This window comes from Eubalaena glacialis, chromosome 18 (assembly GCF_028564815.1).
Source record: "Eubalaena glacialis isolate mEubGla1 chromosome 18, mEubGla1.1.hap2.+ XY, whole genome shotgun sequence".
NCBI classification, from domain to species: Eukaryota; Metazoa; Chordata; class Mammalia; order Artiodactyla; family Balaenidae; genus Eubalaena; species Eubalaena glacialis.
The window spans coordinates 60,014,045-60,033,768 of record NC_083733.1 but is presented as its reverse complement, the minus strand read 5'-3'; the positions used below and the strand labels follow the sequence as shown (position 1 = coordinate 60,033,768).

At 52.8% G+C, this 19,724-nt stretch overlaps 2 protein-coding genes across 3 annotated transcripts in view; one reads left to right on the top strand and one right to left on the bottom strand.

Annotated features, from left to right (window-relative positions):
* Positions 1–5,926: 5,926 nt before the first annotated feature.
* CKM (creatine kinase, M-type) lies at positions 5,927–15,048 on the top strand. The gene is made up of 8 exons (XM_061174550.1): positions 5,927–5,967; positions 8,025–8,235; positions 9,133–9,287; positions 9,803–9,935; positions 12,139–12,310; positions 13,260–13,383; positions 13,800–13,989; positions 14,511–15,048. The coding sequence occupies exons 2-8, from the start codon at positions 8,043–8,045 to the stop codon at positions 14,687–14,689; spliced, it is 1,146 nt and encodes a 381-aa protein (XP_061030533.1). The 5' UTR covers positions 5,927–5,967; positions 8,025–8,042; the 3' UTR covers positions 14,690–15,048.
* Positions 15,049–18,093: 3,045 nt separating this feature from the next.
* Positions 18,094–19,724, bottom strand: part of MARK4 (microtubule affinity regulating kinase 4) — a 29,924-nt gene continuing 28,293 nt past the window's right edge. Inside the window, exon 17 of one of the 2 annotated variants that reach the window (XM_061174294.1) lies at positions 18,094–19,408. In XM_061174294.1, coding sequence (XP_061030277.1) covers positions 19,072–19,408 — 337 coding nt within the window. In that variant the 3' untranslated portion in view covers positions 18,094–19,071. The remainder of the gene's footprint in view (positions 19,409–19,724) is intronic. The other variant, XM_061174295.1, reaches the window with a different exon arrangement.

Below are 19,724 nucleotides of genomic sequence, written 5' to 3'. Positions count from 1 at the left end.
AAACTGAAGCTCAGAGAGGAGAAATCCCTCACCCAAAACCACAGTCAACAAGGCAGTCAGCATTTGAACTTGATTCTAGCTGGGGGAAGGCAGCTCTAGTTCAGTCAAAGCATAACCAATTCCCTGGTTGCCTTCTCTGTTGGACTCAATTTTTTAGCATTTCCACCTTTTTCCTCCACTTGCAAGAACGCTGTGGAAATTATTCCTAATGGTCCATGAAAAGATCAAGGACCAACCAAACTCAGATGTCTTCAGTTGCCATGTTCTAATTTATTGGCAATAGGGTGAGTAATGCTTTCCTGAATATTTCCTGGTTAGATTGCTTTACCAGATGAAAAATGGCCAAGACATTTATTAATTAAATAAAAATGCAGCAACCAAATGTGAAGATCTCAAACTATTTCATTTTGAAGTATCCATTAAGAAACACTGGGTGGGGACTTCCCTGGTGGCGCAGTGGTTAAGAATCTGCCTGCCAGTGCAAGGGGCACAGGTTCGAGCCCTGGTCGGGGAAGATCCCACATGCCGCGCAGCAACTAAGCCCGCGTGCCTAGAGCCTGTGCTCCACAACAAGAGAATCCACCGCACTGAGAAGGCCCGCACGCAGCAACGAAGACCCAACACAGGCAAAAATAAATAAAATAAATTTATTTAAAAAAAGATAAAGCACAGCTAATTAAAAAAAAAAAAAGAGCCTATGTCAAAAAAAAAAAGAAAAAAAAAGAAACACTGGGTGGAATGGATTGGGAGTTTGGGGTTAGCAGATGCAAACCATTATATATAGGATGGATAAACAACAAGGTCTTACTGTATAGCACAGGATATATTCAATATCCTATGATAAACTGTAATGGAAAAGAATATGAAAAAGAATGTATACATAGATATATATGTATAACTGAATCACTGTGCTGTATAGCGGAAATTAACACGACATTGTAAATCAACTATACTTCAATAAAATAAATTAGAAAACAAAACAAAAGAGATACTGGGTAGAAGAGAAATTTGTCATACATTTTAGCTTATAAATGTATTTTCAACATCCATCCATATACAACTAACTCCTGGTTTCATTTTCTATGAAACTATTCTTTGAACTTGTCTTCCTTCTAAAATCAAAATCATCCCAAATGAACTCATATTAACTAGTGACAAAAAAAAAAAAGAAGAAGAAGGCACTCAACAAAATCCCCATCCAATCACTTAAGGCCTCAGTTTGCCATGTCAGGAAAATGGGTGGATGTGATGGGGGCTTTTCTATTTTCATCTCTTGGCCATAGTTTTTAAAAAGCCTCCCCCCTTTTAAATTTTTATTTATTTATTTATTTTTACTCTCTTAACTTTCATATAACATATAGCAGTGTGAATTATATTTACCCCCTTTTTTAATTTAAGAAGTAAAGTGCTGTCAGAAAGGATGTTCACAGAGAACAAAAGACTACAGAGTGAAAAGTAGGTCTTTGTCACTCCGTGATCCCCACTCTTCCCAGAAGCAAACATGAATACCAGTTTCTAATATCCTTCCTGAGATATTCCAGGGATATGAATTGTGTGTGGATGTCTGAGCATGAGTGACCATTTAAGAAAAACACAAATGAGAAAATTCTTACCCATGGAGGTAGACTGAACAATGGCCTTGACTTTGAGTGTGGTCACGTGACTTACTTTAGTCAATAGTAGAGTGGCACAAGTGCCAGTCATGCCAGTTCTGAGCTTCGACCTAAGGGGCCTTGAACGTTGCCTTTTGCGCCCAGGCACAGGCATGAGAAAAGCTTCCCCTGCGTGACTGCTCCCCCTTTGGCCCACATACCACAACGTCTCTGTGGTGTTAAAAGATAAACTGAGGTATATTAAAATTGTATTGAGTTTGAGCAAAAATCGATTCGAATCAGGCAGCATCCAATCTAGCAGATAGAAAGGAGCTTCGAGGAACTAAACAAAATGAAAGACTTTTATAGGTGGAAGGGAGCAGAAACAAGAAAGTTGTACCAGGCAAAAAAAGCAGGCTGGTTATTGCAAGGTCACTTTCCTTTAGGGACGGCAGGGGTCTATCAGGCAGATTACCTAACTAGTGCTGATCTGAGTGGGTGGTTTAAGATTCCATCTCCGGGAGAGCCGAAACTGTCATTAAGTCTTGATTTGGTGACATGGGGCTTAGCATTTTGAGCCTGTTGTCTTGTTTTTAACATAAGAGTATGGAGCAAAGCTTCCCAGTTGTGCCCATACCAAATCAGCCAACTCTCAGTCAACCCCACATCCATTTCAAAGCTCCTGCATTTTGGGATGGTATGTTTCACAGCATTTTTGTGGCAACAGGTATATATATATTTTTTTCTTTTTTTTTTTTTCTCCCCCCACTTAGCAATATATCTTGGTGCTATGATCTAAATGTTTGTGTTTTCCCAAAATTCATATGTTGAAATCCTAACCTTCCAAGGTGATAGCATTAATAGCTGGGGCCTTTGGTATTAGTAGGAGGAGAAGCCCTCATGAATGAGATTGGTGTTCTTATAAGAGAGATCCCACAAAGCTCTCTTGTACCTTCTGCCACCTGAGGATACCAGAAGTCTGCGATCCCTTGCCCTTTTCCAGCCTCAGCATCCATCTGCTGTAAAACGAGGCTTTAGCATGAACAGGTGGAATCAGGAAGGGAATGACTACCCAGTCCAGTCTGGTTCTGCTACTTCCCAGCTGTGTGATTTTGGGAAAGTGACTCAACTTCTCTGGGCTTCACTTTCTTGACTTGTAAAATTTGCATATCTACCTCATAGGACTGTTGGAGAATTAAATTGGTTAATACACATACAGTGATTGAATCCTGAAACCAGACTGCTAGGGTGATGAAGGGGGCAAGGGGATGTGGGTACAAACTGTCATGGCCTAAAGACCCAGAAAGAGACTCTGGGCTGACAATATTGTCTGACCTTGCTGAGAGGCCTGAAAATTATCTTTACCAAAGCCTGAACCCACTCTCAGCAGCCCTGTGCCAGTTTGATTCCCAGCTCTGCCCCTTCCCAGCTGTGTGACCTTGAGCAAGTCACTTAACCTCTCTGAGCCTTATTGTTGGGAATGTTAAAGGAGCTAATATATGTAAAGCAGTTAGCCTAGTACTTGACATATAGGAGTGCTCCATGAGAGTTAACTGTTAGGGTGGAGACTGTGGAGTGGCCACTCAATATCCATGCTAACTTCCTTCTAGCACGTCCAGTTTTTCAGAGGAAGCATGATTCTGGGGGCAAGAGGTGTTCCTAGAAGCCCAGCCTAGAGCCTGCTCCTTCAGCCCTTCCAACAATTTTGTGAGCAGCTAATATCTGGTAGGAAAGCCCTTTCTACTTAAGCTGGGTGAAGGGGTTTCCAAATGACTGATAAAGCTACTATTATTTACTTAGTCAACAAATACTCATTTATCCTGAGGGCACTGGGGAGCCATGACAGGTTCTGAGCAGGAGAGGTCAGCAAGTAGGGAGTAGGTGGGACAGGGCAACACTGGGGCAGGAGACCAGCGAGGATGCTAGGGCAGGAGTGAATGTGGAGGTCTTGAGCTAGGGTAGGAGGGATGGACAGGCCTTGGAGACTGATGGGCTCAGGGGCTGGGAGTGGGAGGAAGATATATGATGGGGATTACAGTGCTCCCCAAGGCCAACTGTTTCTGTGAGACTCAAAGAAGATAAAGGAGGTAGAGCTTATGATACAAGGTCTGCTGGAGTGTTTGACTGGCTCAGCCCTGGTCACATGACTGAACCATTGCTGCAAAGGATTATGGGAAACCGAGTTTCTGACATTTTTGGCTTCTCCAAAGGAGGTGGTCAGAGGGTGGGGGGCTCCCCAGACACAGAAAGGGCTTCGGATGCTGCGTGGCCAAAAGGAATGTCAAATGTCCACACAAGGGGTTATTAGGGATCCAGGGGGCTGAGCTGTGTGTGATGTGGCTGGATCCTGTCTCTCTGCTCATAGCTCTCAGGGGATCCTATCCCACTCACAGTGGGATGGAAACTCCTCCACGGCCCCTAGGACCCTACAGGTCTGCTCCTGTCTTCTCTCCAACCTCATCTTCTCCCTCCCACTCTCCCCTCTGCCCCATCTGCTCCAGCCCTCCAGCCGTCTCCCTGTCTCTCAGATATGCCAAGCCACTCCCACCTCAGGGCCTTTGCACCTGCTGTCCCTCTTCCAGATCCCCACATGGCTGGCTCCATCCAGTCTCTGCTCGGATGTCACCTCCCTAGAGAGGTCTGACCTGATCTCCTCTGCTGTGCCATCACTCTCATCCCTTACCCTCTGTCACTTTCCTTCAAAGCCCCATTGTCCCTGACATTAGAGCATATATTGACTTGTTTACTCTCACTAAAATGTCACCTCCGCGAGGGCAGGGGTTTTGCTTATTTTCTGCTGTGTTCCCATTAAGTGCTTAATAAATAATTGTTGAAATCATAAATGCATAATAATTCTAGACCAGTTCCTTTTAGTTCTCTGGGCCTCAGTTTCCCTAACTGTGAAGGAGAACTTTGCCACTCTGACCTTACTGGGAAGGGGAAGTTGGTGGAGAGATCAGGGGCTGGGCCCCAAGGAAAAGTTTTCTAAGCAGCTCCCCCTCCCAATAGTAACCTAGGGAGAGGTAGGGAGGGTCCCCTTTCCCTAGATCAGTGCCCCCATGCCTGGGAAGAAGTGGGGAAGACCGGGGAGGAGGGAGGAACCTCAGAGGGAAAGGAACGTTCTCTTCTTTGTTTCAATCCGGGTGCTCCCTGAATTCCTCCTGCTCCCTGGACTTGCCCCCGCTTGCCCAAGTCTTGGCGCCTTCCAGGCGGAGGAAGCAGTTTCCTCTGTGCCGTCCCATTTCCGAAGAATCTCATCCTCGGCCCTTGAGGTCCCCCGTCACGGTCGAGGTGCTGAAAGCCCGGATCCCAGCGAGTCCTGCTCTCTGACCTGAGCCGCCACCCAGCCCCCTTCCCCTGCGGGTGGGGCTGGCCTCCCGGGCTCGCGGCTGCCCTTGTAAGGAGGCGAGGCCTGGGGACACCCGAGAAGCCTGGTTATAATTAACCCGGACACGTGGCGACCCCACCTCCTCACACCTGCCCCCGCACCCCCCCATCCCCAGCACCTCCGGTCTCCCAGAGGACACAGAGAGCTAGCTCTAAAAATAACCTCCCTTCCCAGCAGGCCACGTCCCTCCCTAACCCCTCCACAGCGGAAATCTCCCAGTGTCACCAGGCGGGCGGACTGGAGTGGGAAAGGTGACCACCGTCTCCAACCTGGCTTTGAGTTAGAACAGCCCCAACTCAGCCCAGCCTCAGTTTCCCTCCCACCCGCTCCCAAGGAGGAAAGTACATCCAAGCACAGGCTTCTGGGGTCAGGCCACCCCTGTTCCCACCTCGGCTTTGGTCAGATGCTCCCTGTAGCTGGGTGACAGCAGGCAAATCACACAGCCTCTCTGGATCTCTGTTTCCTCTGCTGGAAAACCAGATACCTGACCTTCAGGGGCCATTGCAAGGTTTCCCCAGGGCTAGGGCTCAGGACCTGCTGTTTGCTGGGGTCAAGGCCGCTGGGGGCTGAGGAGAGGCTGGTGGCCTAGCGGAGGGCCAGGGGAGGGTGGCTTCTACGTGCCTGGGACATTCCCTGACACTATCCCGTGGCCCCGGCGGGGGGCCAGCTGTTCCCGCCAGCCCGACTCAGCACTTGGTCAGGGGACCAGCTTGGTTGGGTGGGGGGGGTCTGGGCCCAGACCCTGGGGCGGCCCATACAAGGCCATGGGGATGGGCGTGAGGCATGCCTGGGTTCAGGGTGGGCACGATGCCTGGGCGGTGAGGTGAGAGGCTCAGCTGCCTTCCAGCCCCCTCCCGGGGGGCAGCCCCTCCCAGCCAATAGCACAGCTCGGGCTCCCCCCTATATAAGGCCAGGGCTGTGGGCCTTTCCCTCGGGTCAGTGTTGCCTCCGGGATACAGACAGCCCCTTCCAGCACAGCCCAGCCAGGTACTGCCTGGGGCGGGATTTGGGGTGGGGTCCAGAGTGGGGTCCTCCTCTGGAATCAGAGGCCGAGCTGGCTCTGGAAGGGGTCTTACGTGTCCTCCCCCGCTTCCTCCTGCACACAGGTGGGTCAGTGTGTGGCAAGGTGGACCTTGTGTCAGAGAGTCCCCTCTACCTGTGAGCCCCTGACTCCCGGCTGTGACTTGTGATCTCTGCGGCACAGGGTCCTGGGGAGGGTTCCCAGAATGGGAAGGAGTCTTGACAGCTGCCAGCTGTCACCCCCTGCAAGGGGCTTCGGGCCAGGCCTCGTTCATGATGGTTTGCCACCAGAACTGGGTGCCATAAACTGTGGGAGGTGTCTGTGTGTCACCTGTCAGGGTCTCTGTGAGGGCAGGGACTGCGGGGTCTTTGCGTTGGTGACCTTGTAGGTCCCTATGGTGTTCCACACAGTGTGACCTTGTGGCTAACTTTCCGTGGCTCCTGCATGAGTACCTGTATCCTGGGTGTGTCCCTGAGCTTGGAGGTGTGCGAGTGTGGGTCTGTTTACGGTGTGATCTGGGGGTCCATGGTGACGTGTGTGTGTGGGGCTCTGGGGCTATGATTCCTGGTGTCTCTTGGGCTCACCAACCTTGCTTCCGTGCCTTCTCCTGGCCTCTCCCCAGCAGGGATGGGGGTGGGGACATGCTCTGAAGGGGGCTTTCTGGGTTGAAAGCCCTTGAGCCCCACGGCCTGAATGCATATCCTCCCGGCCACCCTGGTCCACCTGTCTCTGGCCTGCTGACTTGGTGCAAGCCGAGCCCCTGGAATGTGGGGGGTGGCGGCGGGGAAGGAGGAGTTTGCCAGACTCTAAAAATAAATCCCCAACCCTGGACATCAACTCCAAAGGCTTTCGTGGGTTTTCATCCCCCTTGGCCTGATGCCTCGGCCTTCCTCTCACCCTGGTCCCCATCTCCTTCCCACCATCCTACCTGCTTCCCATTCCTGGAGCTGGGAATGAGTATCCCATCCCTACCACCACCACTAAGGGGTCCCTTCTCCTGGGTCTTGTGGATAAAAGTAATAATAACAATAATAGCAGCCACCCCTCTAGGTATCAGGCCCCAACTCCATGATGGGGCCTGTGCTCAACCGGCCACATGCTTGAGCTCAGAGAATCCTCCCGGCAACCCCATGGGGAACGTTCAGTTCACAGAGGACAGAGGCTCAGAGAGGCTGAGTAACTGGCCTGGGGTCACACAGCCCGGAAATGGCATAGATGGGATTTGAACCCAGTTCTGTCAAACTCAGAGGCTGAGCTGTTCTTCTGTGCCCTGCAGGAGAGGTGTCAGCAAACAGAGGTGGGGGCAGGGACCCAGCCATCACTCCCACCCTGCCCCTCATCCCTCGACTGAGCACCCAAGAACGTTTATGGAGAGAATGTCCCTTTTCTGCTCACACACTCATTGCCAGAAACACCCTCCATCTTCTCACCAGCTCCTCGCAGTTTAAAATAACAACAACAATGATAATAATAGCTGAGCAAAATAATGATCATTGTGTTCCAGGCGCTATTCCAAGTGCTTTACATAATTAACTCACTTCATCCTTCCAACACCTCCATGAGGTGAATGCTATTATACCCGCATTTTACAGGTGAGTACTTTGAGGCACAGAGAGGTTAAGCAACTCACCCAAGGTCACACAGCTTGTTGTAAGTGGCAGAGCTGGCATTCAAAGCCAGGTTGTCTGATTCTAGAACCTACACTCTTACCCATGCCATGATTACTACTCTGGTTTGAGGGGTTCCCCCCTCCATTTTCCAGCTGGAGAAACGGAGTCTCTAGCAAGGTTACTAGTCTAGGGTCACCTGCCAGGATGCGGTGGAGCTAAGATCCTAACACAAAACTCTTGATACATCCTGTCGAGATGCAGGGGCTCAGAGAGGGGATCCCTCTGGCTCCAAGTCACACAGCACAGGAGTCAGGACTGACCCTCAGGCCTGCCGGACCCCAGAGACTGGCTCTGTTCTTTGGCTGGTCTCTACTGGATGTGAGCTAATCTTCCCCTCCGCCGCTGCCCACCAGACCCCCCACGCCGCCACCATGCCGTTCAGTAACACCCACAACAAGTACAAGCTGAACTTCAAGGCTGAGGAGGAATACCCAGACCTCAGCAAGCACAACAACTACATGGCCAAGGCACTGACCCCTGAGATCTACACGAAGCTGCGGGACAAGGAGACGCCATCTGGTTTCACTGTGGATGATGTCATCCAGACAGGTGTGGACAACCCAGGTAAGCCTCCTTGGTGGAGCATCACAGGGACCAGAAGGCTGGGGGGGGGGCTCTGGAGGCTGCCTGCCAGGCCTCGATCCCACCTCCCTGGGTCTCAGTTTTCCCATCTGTAAAATGGGGACCATACCCATGGGGCTGTTGTGAGAAACAGATGAGTTGAGATGGGTGAAGTGCTTGGGACAGGGTCCGGCACGTGGTAAACCACTCGCTAAATGTGCAGGAGTATAATGTGAGACTCCCCTGAGGAAGCTAATGCATCTCCCAGGCCTCAGTTTCCTCACCTGCAAAATGGGCACCCATGTTGGGAAAACATAGGCATCAGTACACATGGAGCGGCGCCTGGCACAAAGTGAGCGCTCAGACTCTGACGGGGGTATCATGAGTGCTGCGCTTCTTTCTCCAAGGACACCCCGCCAGGGCGAGTGGAACTGGGCAGGAGCCCAGCTTCTAGCCTTAGCCCCCAACTCATGGTGTGATTGAGGGGAGAGGCCCTTTCTCTCCAGGCCTCTGTTTCCCCACTTGGGAAATAAGAGGGTCTTTCAAGTCTCTTATTATCTGTGGGGGCTGATAGTCTAAGGTTCTGAAACTTTTTAGGGGAAGATTCCATGATTTGGGGACTCTCACATGGTAATATTTTTAGTAACTGGCCCCCCAGACTCTTTCTCCTCTGTCCTGCCCGCAGCCTTCCTCCCACCCCCCCCAGATGCCACCTTGACCTTTCCCAGCCTTCCCTCCCCATTCTTACCAAGCCTCAGCCTTCTCAGTTCTGACCCAGGGGTGTCGAGTGAACTCCCTTGCACGCGCACGCACGTACACACACAGTCTACACTGGACCCAGGAGCCCAGGCCTTTCTCGCTGGGGACGAGCGCCTCTGACCTCCCCCCCGACCCCCCCAGGTCACCCCTTCATCATGACCGTGGGCTGTGTGGCTGGTGACGAGGAGTCCTACACGGTTTTCAAGGACCTCTTTGACCCCATCATCCAGAACCGGCACGGGGGCTACAAACCCACCGACAAGCACAAGACCGACCTCAACCACGAGAACCTCAAGGTCGGCTGCCCCCAGGGGAGGGGAGGGGTGGGAGAGAGAGGGTAGAGGGATGAGGAGAAGAGGAGGAGAAGGGAGGAGGTGGGGGAGACACCCAGAGAGACAGGGAGATGAACAGAGATGGAGAGAAACACAGAGGGAGATGGGAAGAGAGAGGGACAGAGAGACACGAAGTCAGGCAAGGAGATGGGGCTGGGGGCTGGGGGCAGTGGGGGTGGGAGGGAGGGAGAGAGAGAGAGAGAGAGAGAGAGGGAGGGAGGGAGGGAGGAAGGCAGGTACAAAACAGACATGTAGAAGAGGGAGAAACAGAGACACAGAGATGGAGAGAGAAAAATGGAGAGAGAGAGAGAAGGGGGGGGTGGTGGTGAGGGAGGCCAGTGGGGAGGGAGGAGCCAAAGAAAGCAGCAGAGAGCCTGAGAGAGCTGGGAGGGCCTGGCGGGAGACTTGACCTCGCTGGGGAGGGGGGCAGGGCTCACAGGATGGCCCGCCCTGCCCTGACCCCCCCACCCATTCTCTAGGGTGGAGACGACCTGGACCCCAACTACGTGATCAGCAGCCGCGTCCGCACGGGCCGCAGCATCAAGGGCTTCTCACTGCCCCCCCACTGCTCCCGCGGTGAGCGCCGGGCCGTGGAGAAACTCGCCATGGAAGGTGAGAGCTCCCACCCCGCACACTGCCGGGGTCCCCCAGCTGTGGCTCTGCTCCTCCGTGGGCAGGTCTCTGGACTCCCCTGGGCCCCCATTTTCCAAAACACTGAAAGAACTTGGTAAGTCATGAGTACTTGGTGAGTGACAGCTGGCAGCATTACCCCTGGTGGAAGCCTGGGGGTGCTGTCAAGACTTGACACCCAATTGCGCCAGGGTCCTGACCTTCGTCCATCTATTCATCCATCCACCCATCCATTAAGCAAACATTTACGGTTGTTCTTGCTCTGTGTGGGGAGCTGGGGCTCCCGTGATGAATAAGATGGACAAGGTCACTGCTCTCACAGAGCTGTCAGCCTGGTGGGGAGATAAGAGGAAACACAGAAACCAACAAAAGAACAAGATAATTCCAAAATGCCATGAAGCCAAGAAACAAGGGTTGTGGCACAGAATGACAGGCAGGAGTTACGTTAGAAAGGAGTTGAGACCTGACTGACAAGAAGAAGCCAAGCTTGGGAAGAATTCCAGGCAGGTGGAACAGCAAGTGCAAAGGCCCTGGGATGGGAAGGTGTGTTGGAGGCATAGCAAGGAGACCAGTGTGCCTGGAGCCGAGTAGCCGATGGCGGGAGGGGAGGAGATGAGGTCAGAGGGGTGTGGGTGGCCAGGTCGTGCAGAGCCTTGTGGGCTGTTGGGAGGACTATGGCTTTGACCCTGTGGGAGAAGGAAAGCATGGGAGGGTGGTGAGCAGACGAGGGACAGGTTCAGACTAATATGGATCCCTCTGGCTGCTGTGCAGGGAGCAGACTGTGGGCAAAGGTAGGAGAGAGGCTGAGAGGGGGCAACTGCAGCTGTCCGGGTTGGGGGTGAGGGGTAGCAATGGAATGGGGAGAAAGAGTGGGTATGTTTGGGAGGTAGAACTGTTAGGGCTGGCAGGCAGTGTTGTTCTGCTAAATGTTTAACAATTGGCTCTCAAAAAAACAAAAACAAAAAACAAAAAACCCAAACAAACAAAAAAACAAGCCCTGATTTGCAGCCAGCAACGACCAATTTCTCTGGTGTAAACTCTCCTACTGTGGCCAATTTTAAGCTAATCACGTGACATCATACAGAGCTGGGCAATGGGAGGAAACGTTCAGTAGCACATCGTTATGTAGCATTTCCACCATACAGATACAATAGATGAAAATAACTTCAAGAACATAGAAAATAGTAAGTGTAGTAAAATTAGAAAGTGATAGTGCTGAGTATTTATTCCCTATGTTTTAAATATAATTTATTTAATTGTAAGGTTTTTTTAAAAAATTAATTAATTAATTTTATTTATTTTTGGCTGCGTTGGCTCTTCCTTGCTGCGTGCGTGCTTTCTCTAGTTGCGGCGAGCGGGGGCCAGTCTTCGTTGCGGTGCGCGGGCTTCTCATTGCGGTGGCCTCTCCCGCTGCGGAGCACGGGCTCTAGGCACGCGCGCTTCCGTAGTTGTGGCTCGCGGGCTCCAGAGCGCAGGCTCAGTAGTTGTGGCGCACGGGCTTAGTTGCTCCGCGGCATGTGGGATCTTCCCGGACCAGGGCTTGAACCCTTGTCCCCTGCCTTGGCAGGCGGATTCCTAACCACTGCGCCACCAGGGAAGCCCTAATTGTAAGTTTTTATAATTTACTTTTAACAACATAATATAGTATATAGTATATGATATAGACTATATTATGTGGTATATTATACAAATAATGTATAAAATATATAAAAATACGTATATGTATTATATAAATAAATTTATTATACACATAATACATATTTATTATGTATTATGAATACATATGAATATATACAAATACTATAAATACTATAATATAATAATGTTTACTGATGGCTCCCGGATTCCTGAGACTTTGACTCTCTGTCCTGGAGCCAGCAGGAGCAGGCACCAGCACAGTACGGCTCGCAGGTGAATTGGATGTGAGGCTTGGTGGCGGGAAGGGGAGAATCCACGTTTTTTGTCTTGAGCACTTGGTGTGGGTTTTCCCAGGGCAGACAGGGGAGGAGCACGCTTTGGGGAGGCGTCATGAATCTGGGTTTAGACACAGTGTTTAGGCGCCTTTGGGACCTCCACAGGGCCAAGGTCCAGGCCCGTTAGGGGTAGCAGTGTGGGGTCCCCAGGTCCTCTGCGCCCCACTCGAGGTGGGGCAGGCTGCTGACCACTCCCTCCTGCGGCCCCTCAGCCCTCAACAGCCTGACGGGAGAGTTCAAGGGGAAATACTATCCTCTGAAGAGCATGACAGAGAAGGAACAGCAGCAACTCATCGATGACCACTTCCTGTTTGACAAGCCCGTGTCCCCGCTGCTGCTGGCTTCAGGCATGGCCCGAGACTGGCCCGATGCCCGTGGCATCTGGTGAGGCCCCCCTGCCCTATGGCCCCCTTCGCCCCTGCCTCCTCCAGCCTTCCCGTGACTTTCCACCGAAGTCAAGACCATAACAGTAATTATCCAGAATCATCTTGCCCTCCACCCCTGCCCACCCTGTGGTCTGCATGTCACATTTTGGGAAACTTGAAACTTAGACTTGAACCAGACTCCCTGGATTCAAATCCCAGCGCTGCCACTTACTAGCTGTGTGACCTTTCGCACATGATTTAACATGTCTCTGCCCCAGTTTCCCCATCTATAAAATGGCGATCATGATAATTCATAGCTTTTGGGGTTCTTGTGAGGATTAAATGAGTTAATTTATGTAAAGTATTGGAAAAAGTGCCTGGTATATAGTAAGTGCTCATATTGGCCATTAGTATGATTTTCATTACCAGCTGTTGTTGCTAGCTGGGCTTTCCATGAATCTTTGAATCCCTGATTCTGATAGTCAAAGATTTTAAAAGGTTTTGAGGACCTAGGTTTCAAAAGATTTGGAGAGTGTAGGTTGTAAGATTTCAAGACTTTAAATATTTTTAGATTCCACTAATTTCCGATTCTGTGATTCAGTGGTTTCAAACATTTCCAGATCCTGGAGTTTTACAGTTCTAAGACTCTTCTTTCTGAGATGCCACAATGTGATGGGAAGATTTATCAATTCTGATTCCTGGCTTCCGTTTTTCAAAGATTCTGAGATTCTAAGAGTCGATAATGTTCAAAGAATTAAGACCCTAAAAGTCACTGATCCCAGGATTCGAGATTCCACAGGTCCAGTGACATTAGAGTCTACAGGTGTTAGCTTCTGAGACTTTGAGGTGCTCCCACCTCTTGCCCTTCAGGCCCGCTGCCCCCTAGCGGTGGGTATGTGTTTGCAAGACGCAGGGGAATGGGGTTCCCGCGGAGCTGATTCCTCGGCCTTTTGCTGCGCCCGACCTAGGCACAATGACAACAAGAGCTTCCTGGTGTGGGTGAACGAGGAAGACCACCTCCGAGTCATCTCCATGGAGAAGGGGGGCAACATGAAGGACGTTTTCCGTCGCTTCTGCCTGGGGTTGCACAAGGTGGGTGCCTGCCTCTCGCGTGACTCCACGTGACCACCCCAGCTGCTTTCCGAGGCCCCTCCCCTCGGAACCCGGCTCCTCCCTATACCCAAGCCACGCCCCTCAGCACCCGCCCCACTCGCTTTACAAGGCCCCGCCCTTTGAGAAACAGGCCCCACCCCTATGTTCAAGCCCCGCCCCTACGAACCCGCCTTCCCGGCGTCCTCAAGCCCAGCCCCCTCAGAATCCTGCCACCACCTGTGCCGTCGGGCCCCTCCCCTCAGAATCTCTTGCCTCCAGGTCTTCCAGACCCGCCCCCTCGGAATCCTACCCCTACTGACATTCTCACACCCTGTCCCTCCGAACCCTGTCCGGGTTGTGGGTGTATTTGGGGGCGCCCGCCGGCGCTGATCCCAGGTCCTCTCCCCCTACCTCAGATTGAGGAGATCTTCAAGAAAGCCGGCCACCCCTTCATGTGGAACGAGCACCTGGGCTACGTGCTCACCTGCCCATCTAACCTGGGCACCGGGCTGCGTGGAGGCGTGCATGTGAAACTAGAGCACCTGAGCAAGCATCCCAAATTCGAGGAAATCCTCACTCGTCTGCGCCTGCAGAAGCGGGGCACAGGTGCGGCCCACATCCCCTCCTGCGGCTTCTGCGGCTGGCCCTTTGCGGCGGCTGAAGGGGAGGTGGGGCATCCCCACGAGTTCTGGGGGTCGGCAAGGGCTGCCCTTCTGTGAGCTTCAGTTCCTTCCTCTGCAAATAGGCATCAGCACGCCTTATCTCAGATGAGTCAATATACCATCATGGTTATATAATTAATATACACTGTGTATGTCCCTGGCCGCTTAGGGACCTCACTTTCCCATCTGTAAAGGGGAGGATGGTCAGGATTCGACCCCAGGCAGCCCGGCTCCAGAGCTCAACTCTGTTACCCACCATGTTGGATGGTCGAGGGGTGAGGTACCTAAAGCCGGAGATGTGGGCCCGTGAATAGACAGACGCTTAGGAAACTGCGTGCACTTAACCTTTACACAGTAGGCACTCACTCAGTACGTGCGGCAGTCGCCGTTGGCACGGGGGTTGCGTCCCGGGCCCCGCTCCTGCATCTCTGCTCGCTCCTTAGCCCCTGCCTCCTATTCCCACAGGTGGCGTGGACACGGCCGCCGTGGGCTCAGTGTTCGACGTGTCCAACGCCGATAGGCTGGGCTCGTCGGAGGTAGAACAGGTGCAGCTGGTGGTGGATGGTGTGAAGCTCATAGTGGAGATGGAGAAGAAGCTGGAAAAGGGCCAATCCATCGACAACATGATCCCCGCCCAGAAGTAGGCGCACTGCCCGCCCGCCGCCGACTGCTGGAGCCCCAGCCAAAGGGAGGACCCGGCCCACCGGAGGCCCGCCCTTCATCCTTTGCCCCGCCCCTTTCTCCCGGAGTCCCGCCTATAAAGGTTTAGTCTACCCAGGGCTCTATCCACCCTCCTTCGAGTTCCAGTTCCAACCAGAGTTCCAACCAATGGGCTCCATCCTCTGGGTTCTGGCCAATGAATAACCTCCCTTATGCTCTCCTCTCCTTTTCCCTGAGCTCCGCCCACCATCAGGAGCTCTGGCTAATGGAGAGCACCCTAGCTCACCTGGGGCTCATGCTTTTTCTCCGCTCAAAGCAACAAATAAAAGCAATGGTGGCCTTAGCGTTGTGTGTGATAGTTATTGGTGGGGGGGGGAGGGAGGAGGAAGAGGAGGAGGAAAGACTTTTGTAATTGGCTACTGTGTGACCTCGAAGTGGTTTGCCGTCTCTAGACATGTCCTAGGGCTAGACATGCTTTATCTCATCTCTAAAATGAGGCAAAGTTAGGGTACAGAGTCTAATCCAAACATTACAAAGCTCTATGGGGAATCTGAGACCCGGAGAGGTGTGGTCCAGTGTCACACCACCGAGCTTGGGCCCTTCCCAACCTCGGCTGCCAATCACTCACGCTCAGATCTCAAACACAGGGTCCTCGCGAGGGAGAAACGGAGGCCAAAGAAAATGTCTGAGACTTGAATTTGGCCCCCCGGCCTCCGGTTTGAGACCTCCCATGCATCTCATCACTGTCTACTTCATTATGCTTTTCACTGGCCTCCTTCTGCGCGATCTGACTTCAGCCCTCTACAGCTGCTACCAGTCTTTCCAACTTTCCTTACTTTGCTCGAGAACCTGCCATGGCTCCCCACATCGCCTAGAACGCTCTCGTATTAAGTGCGATTCTTCAAGGCCAAACAAATTCATACCATTTGCTGAAGGCTCATCCTTCTAGTTCTTTTCCCATGATTCCTCTATATACTCTTTTGCTCCTTACACCCTGCAATTCCCACCTTAATGTCTGCCCAAGCTGTTTCCTGCTCCAGTCTGGGGCTTGGGTCAGAGCATACCTGTGAAGGCTTTAAGGATAGGACTTGTGGAGAGCTTGGTCCCAGGAAAGAGCAGGAAGGGGCCTTGGGGTCGCGTCTGGGAAAAGCAGGTAATAGAAGTCAAGAAACATCTGAACATGTATTGGGTGTTGGCCACGTCAATCACTTCTACTTGACCCAATAGGCTGAGGCCTCCATTTGCTAGGGCATAGCACGTGGGCCCCTGAAGAGACAAAGGCCTCAGAAGAAAAGGTGAGGCAGAGTTAAGAAGACAGAGCCCCCAGGGACCTGGAGGAGGCACTTTTTCAAACCTTGTCACATAGGTAAAGGGCCCTTAGAGATCAAGAACTCTCTCCATTTTCCAGAGGGGAAACTGAGGCCCGGGGATGTCAGAATTCCCAGAGAGATTACCAAAACAGAAAGGTTAGGAGAGACCCCAAAGGTCAAGGCACGCAGGGCCTGTTAGACATGGGGATGCCCTTTACAATACTGTCCCCAAATGAAGATCCCATCACTAATCCCAGCTCCACCCCTGAGGCCACACAGACCACACACACTCCAGCCAGTAAGGTCTGAGCCAGCCGAATCCAGAGTCCAGGCACTTGTCAGCTACCATGCCTGTCCCGCCCATTTTCCCTCATAAGGCTGAAGTCCACCCCTTCTCTCCTCACCTTCTGTCCGGTCCTGACCTCCTCACTACTCTTCTGACCTGATTCCTTCCCTCCATTCACAGCACAAACCTGCCCCTGCCTCTCCCTTACTCACAACATTGCCATGGCTCCCCAGTACCCTTGGTACAAAGCCCAGGTGCCTCTCCACAACCTTCAAGGCCCTGCCAGCATCTCCAGCCTCATCTCTCACAGTGACTCTGTACTCACTCAAGTCATGTGTCATTTGCTGAAGGACCTGTACGCTCTCTGGCTTCCCAGCCATTGTACATGCTGTTCCCTCTGCCTAGAACACGTGACCCACACCCCGCCATGTCTGGTTAGCTGCTCATCGTACTCTCCGTCACAGCCAAGCTGTTCCTCCCAGGAAGCCCTCCCTGGCTAGGGCAGTTTCCCCCTTTGCACTCCTGCGGGCTCTGGACTCCCCCATACCAGCCCTGCCCACTCTGGATCACTGAGGACACGGCTGTCTCCTCCACTGGACCGTGAGCCCCACGAGGGCAGGGCTGGGGCTGTTTTGGTCACCACTGTGTCCCCAGCACAGGGCTGGGCACAAAGGAAGCCCTCCGGGATTGAGGTTTCGTGACAGGGTTGGTTCCCCCGACACACACCTCATTTTTCTACCCTCTCAACTGTAAACACTTCTCTTTCAGCAGAGTCCTATTCTGGCCTCACTCATGACTGGACTTTGGCTCTGCCCCAGACCCTGAATTTTTCAACACTGGCCACTCTTTAATCTTTACCACCCTTCATGTCTCATTTGACTTTCCTGTCAGCTCCATGAAGAATACAACAGTTGACCCTACTATGCTCTAAATGGGCAATTGAGGCAGTTTGACTAAGCCTCTTCCCTGCATGCAACCCTCCATGGCTCCCCAGTGTCCTCGGATGAAAGCCCAGCCTGCTCACTTTGGCCCACAAGGCCCTGGGTGAAGCAGCCCCGTCCTCCTGCACTGGACAGCCCTCTACTGCTTAAGTCTATCATGCTTCCACTTCCCTTCTCCTGCTCCTGACACCTTGACTTTCCTTTGGGGAGCCCCTTCTAAGTCCAGTTGTAGGCACAGGCCACTCCAGAGTCACAGTGACTGGTCCAGGGACGATCACATGACTTAAGATCAGCAGACTTTCTACTGCAGCAACTAAGCTGGAAGGATGAAAGCTTGGAACTGCTGGCGTCATCATTGCCATCAGGGAGTGCCTACTGGATGAAACTACTAGAATGAAACTCACACTGAAAAAAGCAGAGGTGAGCTGGCCTGCTGCCTAGATCCAGATGTACCTGAAGTCAGGCACCCCGGCCTATGAAATGAGCAAACAAATACCTTTTTGCTTAAGTGTAGATGGATTATGAGTCCTAATACAGCATTTCTCTTGCTAATTCTCCACCCACCCCCAACACAGCAGCCACCCTGAAATTACCCACAGTTCTCTCAGCTATACCATGCACTTCCACTTCCAGGCTTGTGCCCAGGGCATACCTCATACCTGGTCAACTCCTACTCATCCTTCAAAGCCCAACTCCGGCACCAGTTCCTCTGGAGTGCCTTCCCCAAACCCCCTCACTTTCTCTTCTGTGGCCCCCAAAGCAATGGTTTCTCTAGTGTCTGTCAGAACCACCCCCCCCCCACAATAGACAGGGGCTCCCTGTGTCTCCGTGTCCACACTGGGCCTGGCATGGAGTAGGCACCGGTCAATGACTGTTTATTGAATAAATGTACTGCTGGAGTAAGAAGTGGCTTAGAGTCCAGTATAACATGTGGGTGGGTATGTGAATGGATGAACGGGGGTCCGATATAGGAACTGGGGCCTCGTGGATGAGGCCGAGTCCTGTCCTGCCCTCTTCCACAATCATCCTTGACCCTCACACCCCCACTACTCCCATTCTGCAGATGAGAAAACCGAGGCTCAGAAAGGAGAAACCACTGGCCCAGTCACACACCTCCTCTTCATCTCACTTGCAGGTGAGGGCAGGGAAGGAAGACCCCAGGGTCAGCATGGGGGAGGGGGGACTTCCTAAGTTTATTGGGCAACAGGCTGCAGGTGAGGGGCTGACAGGAGGAGGGTGGGGCTGTAATAACTTAAAAACCGGAGGTGAGAGCGGCAGCTCCTCGGGAGACCTCTGCAGAGGGGAGGGTCCGGGGGTATTTACAAGGATTTGTACAAAGTGCCCCGCGCCAGCCTGGGGCAGGAAGGGGGAGTTCGAGCAGGAGGGGATGGGGAGGGGAAGGAATCTGCCTCTCTGACCCCCACTCCCGACCCTACCCACCCCAGTTCTCCAGTCTTTAGGCTCAGCAACTCTTCTTGCCCCTGCCCAAGGCCTAATTCTTGAGCTGTTGGGGGGAATGGAAGTTTCCTGTTTCCCTTTCTGCCCCCGCCCTGCCCCCAAAGTTTCCTCAGGTGCCCCGAGGCAGGGTGAGGGGGGACAGGACAAGCTGGAGGCTCCAGGAATGTGCCAGCTTCCCCTGCTAAGCCCCTTTGCTCTTCTCTCCTGCCCAGCGGCCCCAGAGAACAGCAGAGGGGACAATCTCTGCCCCCAGATCGATTTCAGGGAAACTGAAGTGATGACAAAGGGAGAATCCCCTCCTTGATCCCCTTTCTCTCCTGCCGAAGCGAAGTGGGAGAGGAAGAGAGGAGGGGACCCAGGGCCGTGACGGCTCAGAGCTCGAGGTCATTGGAGATGCGGGTGACGAGGGTGCGGAAGGCCAGGGCAGTGCCCGCCACGCGGCGGAAGAGAACTCCTCGCAGGCCCGGCCGGGGCAGCTGGCAGACCTCCACTTCAAAGTGGGACAGGGGCTCGGGCCCGCCCGCACCCCCGTGCAGGCAGGCCAGCAGGAACGGCTGGGGCTGGCGGCAGCGGCAGCGGGCGGCCGCCGTGGCCTGGCGCAGAGCTGCCATCAGGGCCTCGGGCGGGCGCGAGCTGGTCAGCTTCACACTCCAGGGGAATCGGAGCAGCCGGGGGGCGGTTTCCGTTTGATCCCAAGGTAGATGGCAACTGAGGTGGGAAGATATTAGGGGTTAAAGATGGGGGAGAAGAGGGAGGTAACCCACTGTTCCCACTTTGGGACAGACTCCTAGGTATCTCCTCAAAACCTCTTTTACCCCAGTGACAGAGTATCAGCTGTACATATAGCTATCAGCTGGAGACTACATTTCCCAGCCTCCCCTGCAGCCAGGTGCGGGCTTGTCTCCAAATTCCCGGATGTGCGTGGAAGTGATGGGTGCAACTCCACATCACCCTTTTCAAAGGAAACTGCATGCCCTGGACTCTCTTGTCCCACCTCCTGTGAGGCTGCAGCACGAGCTAGCCT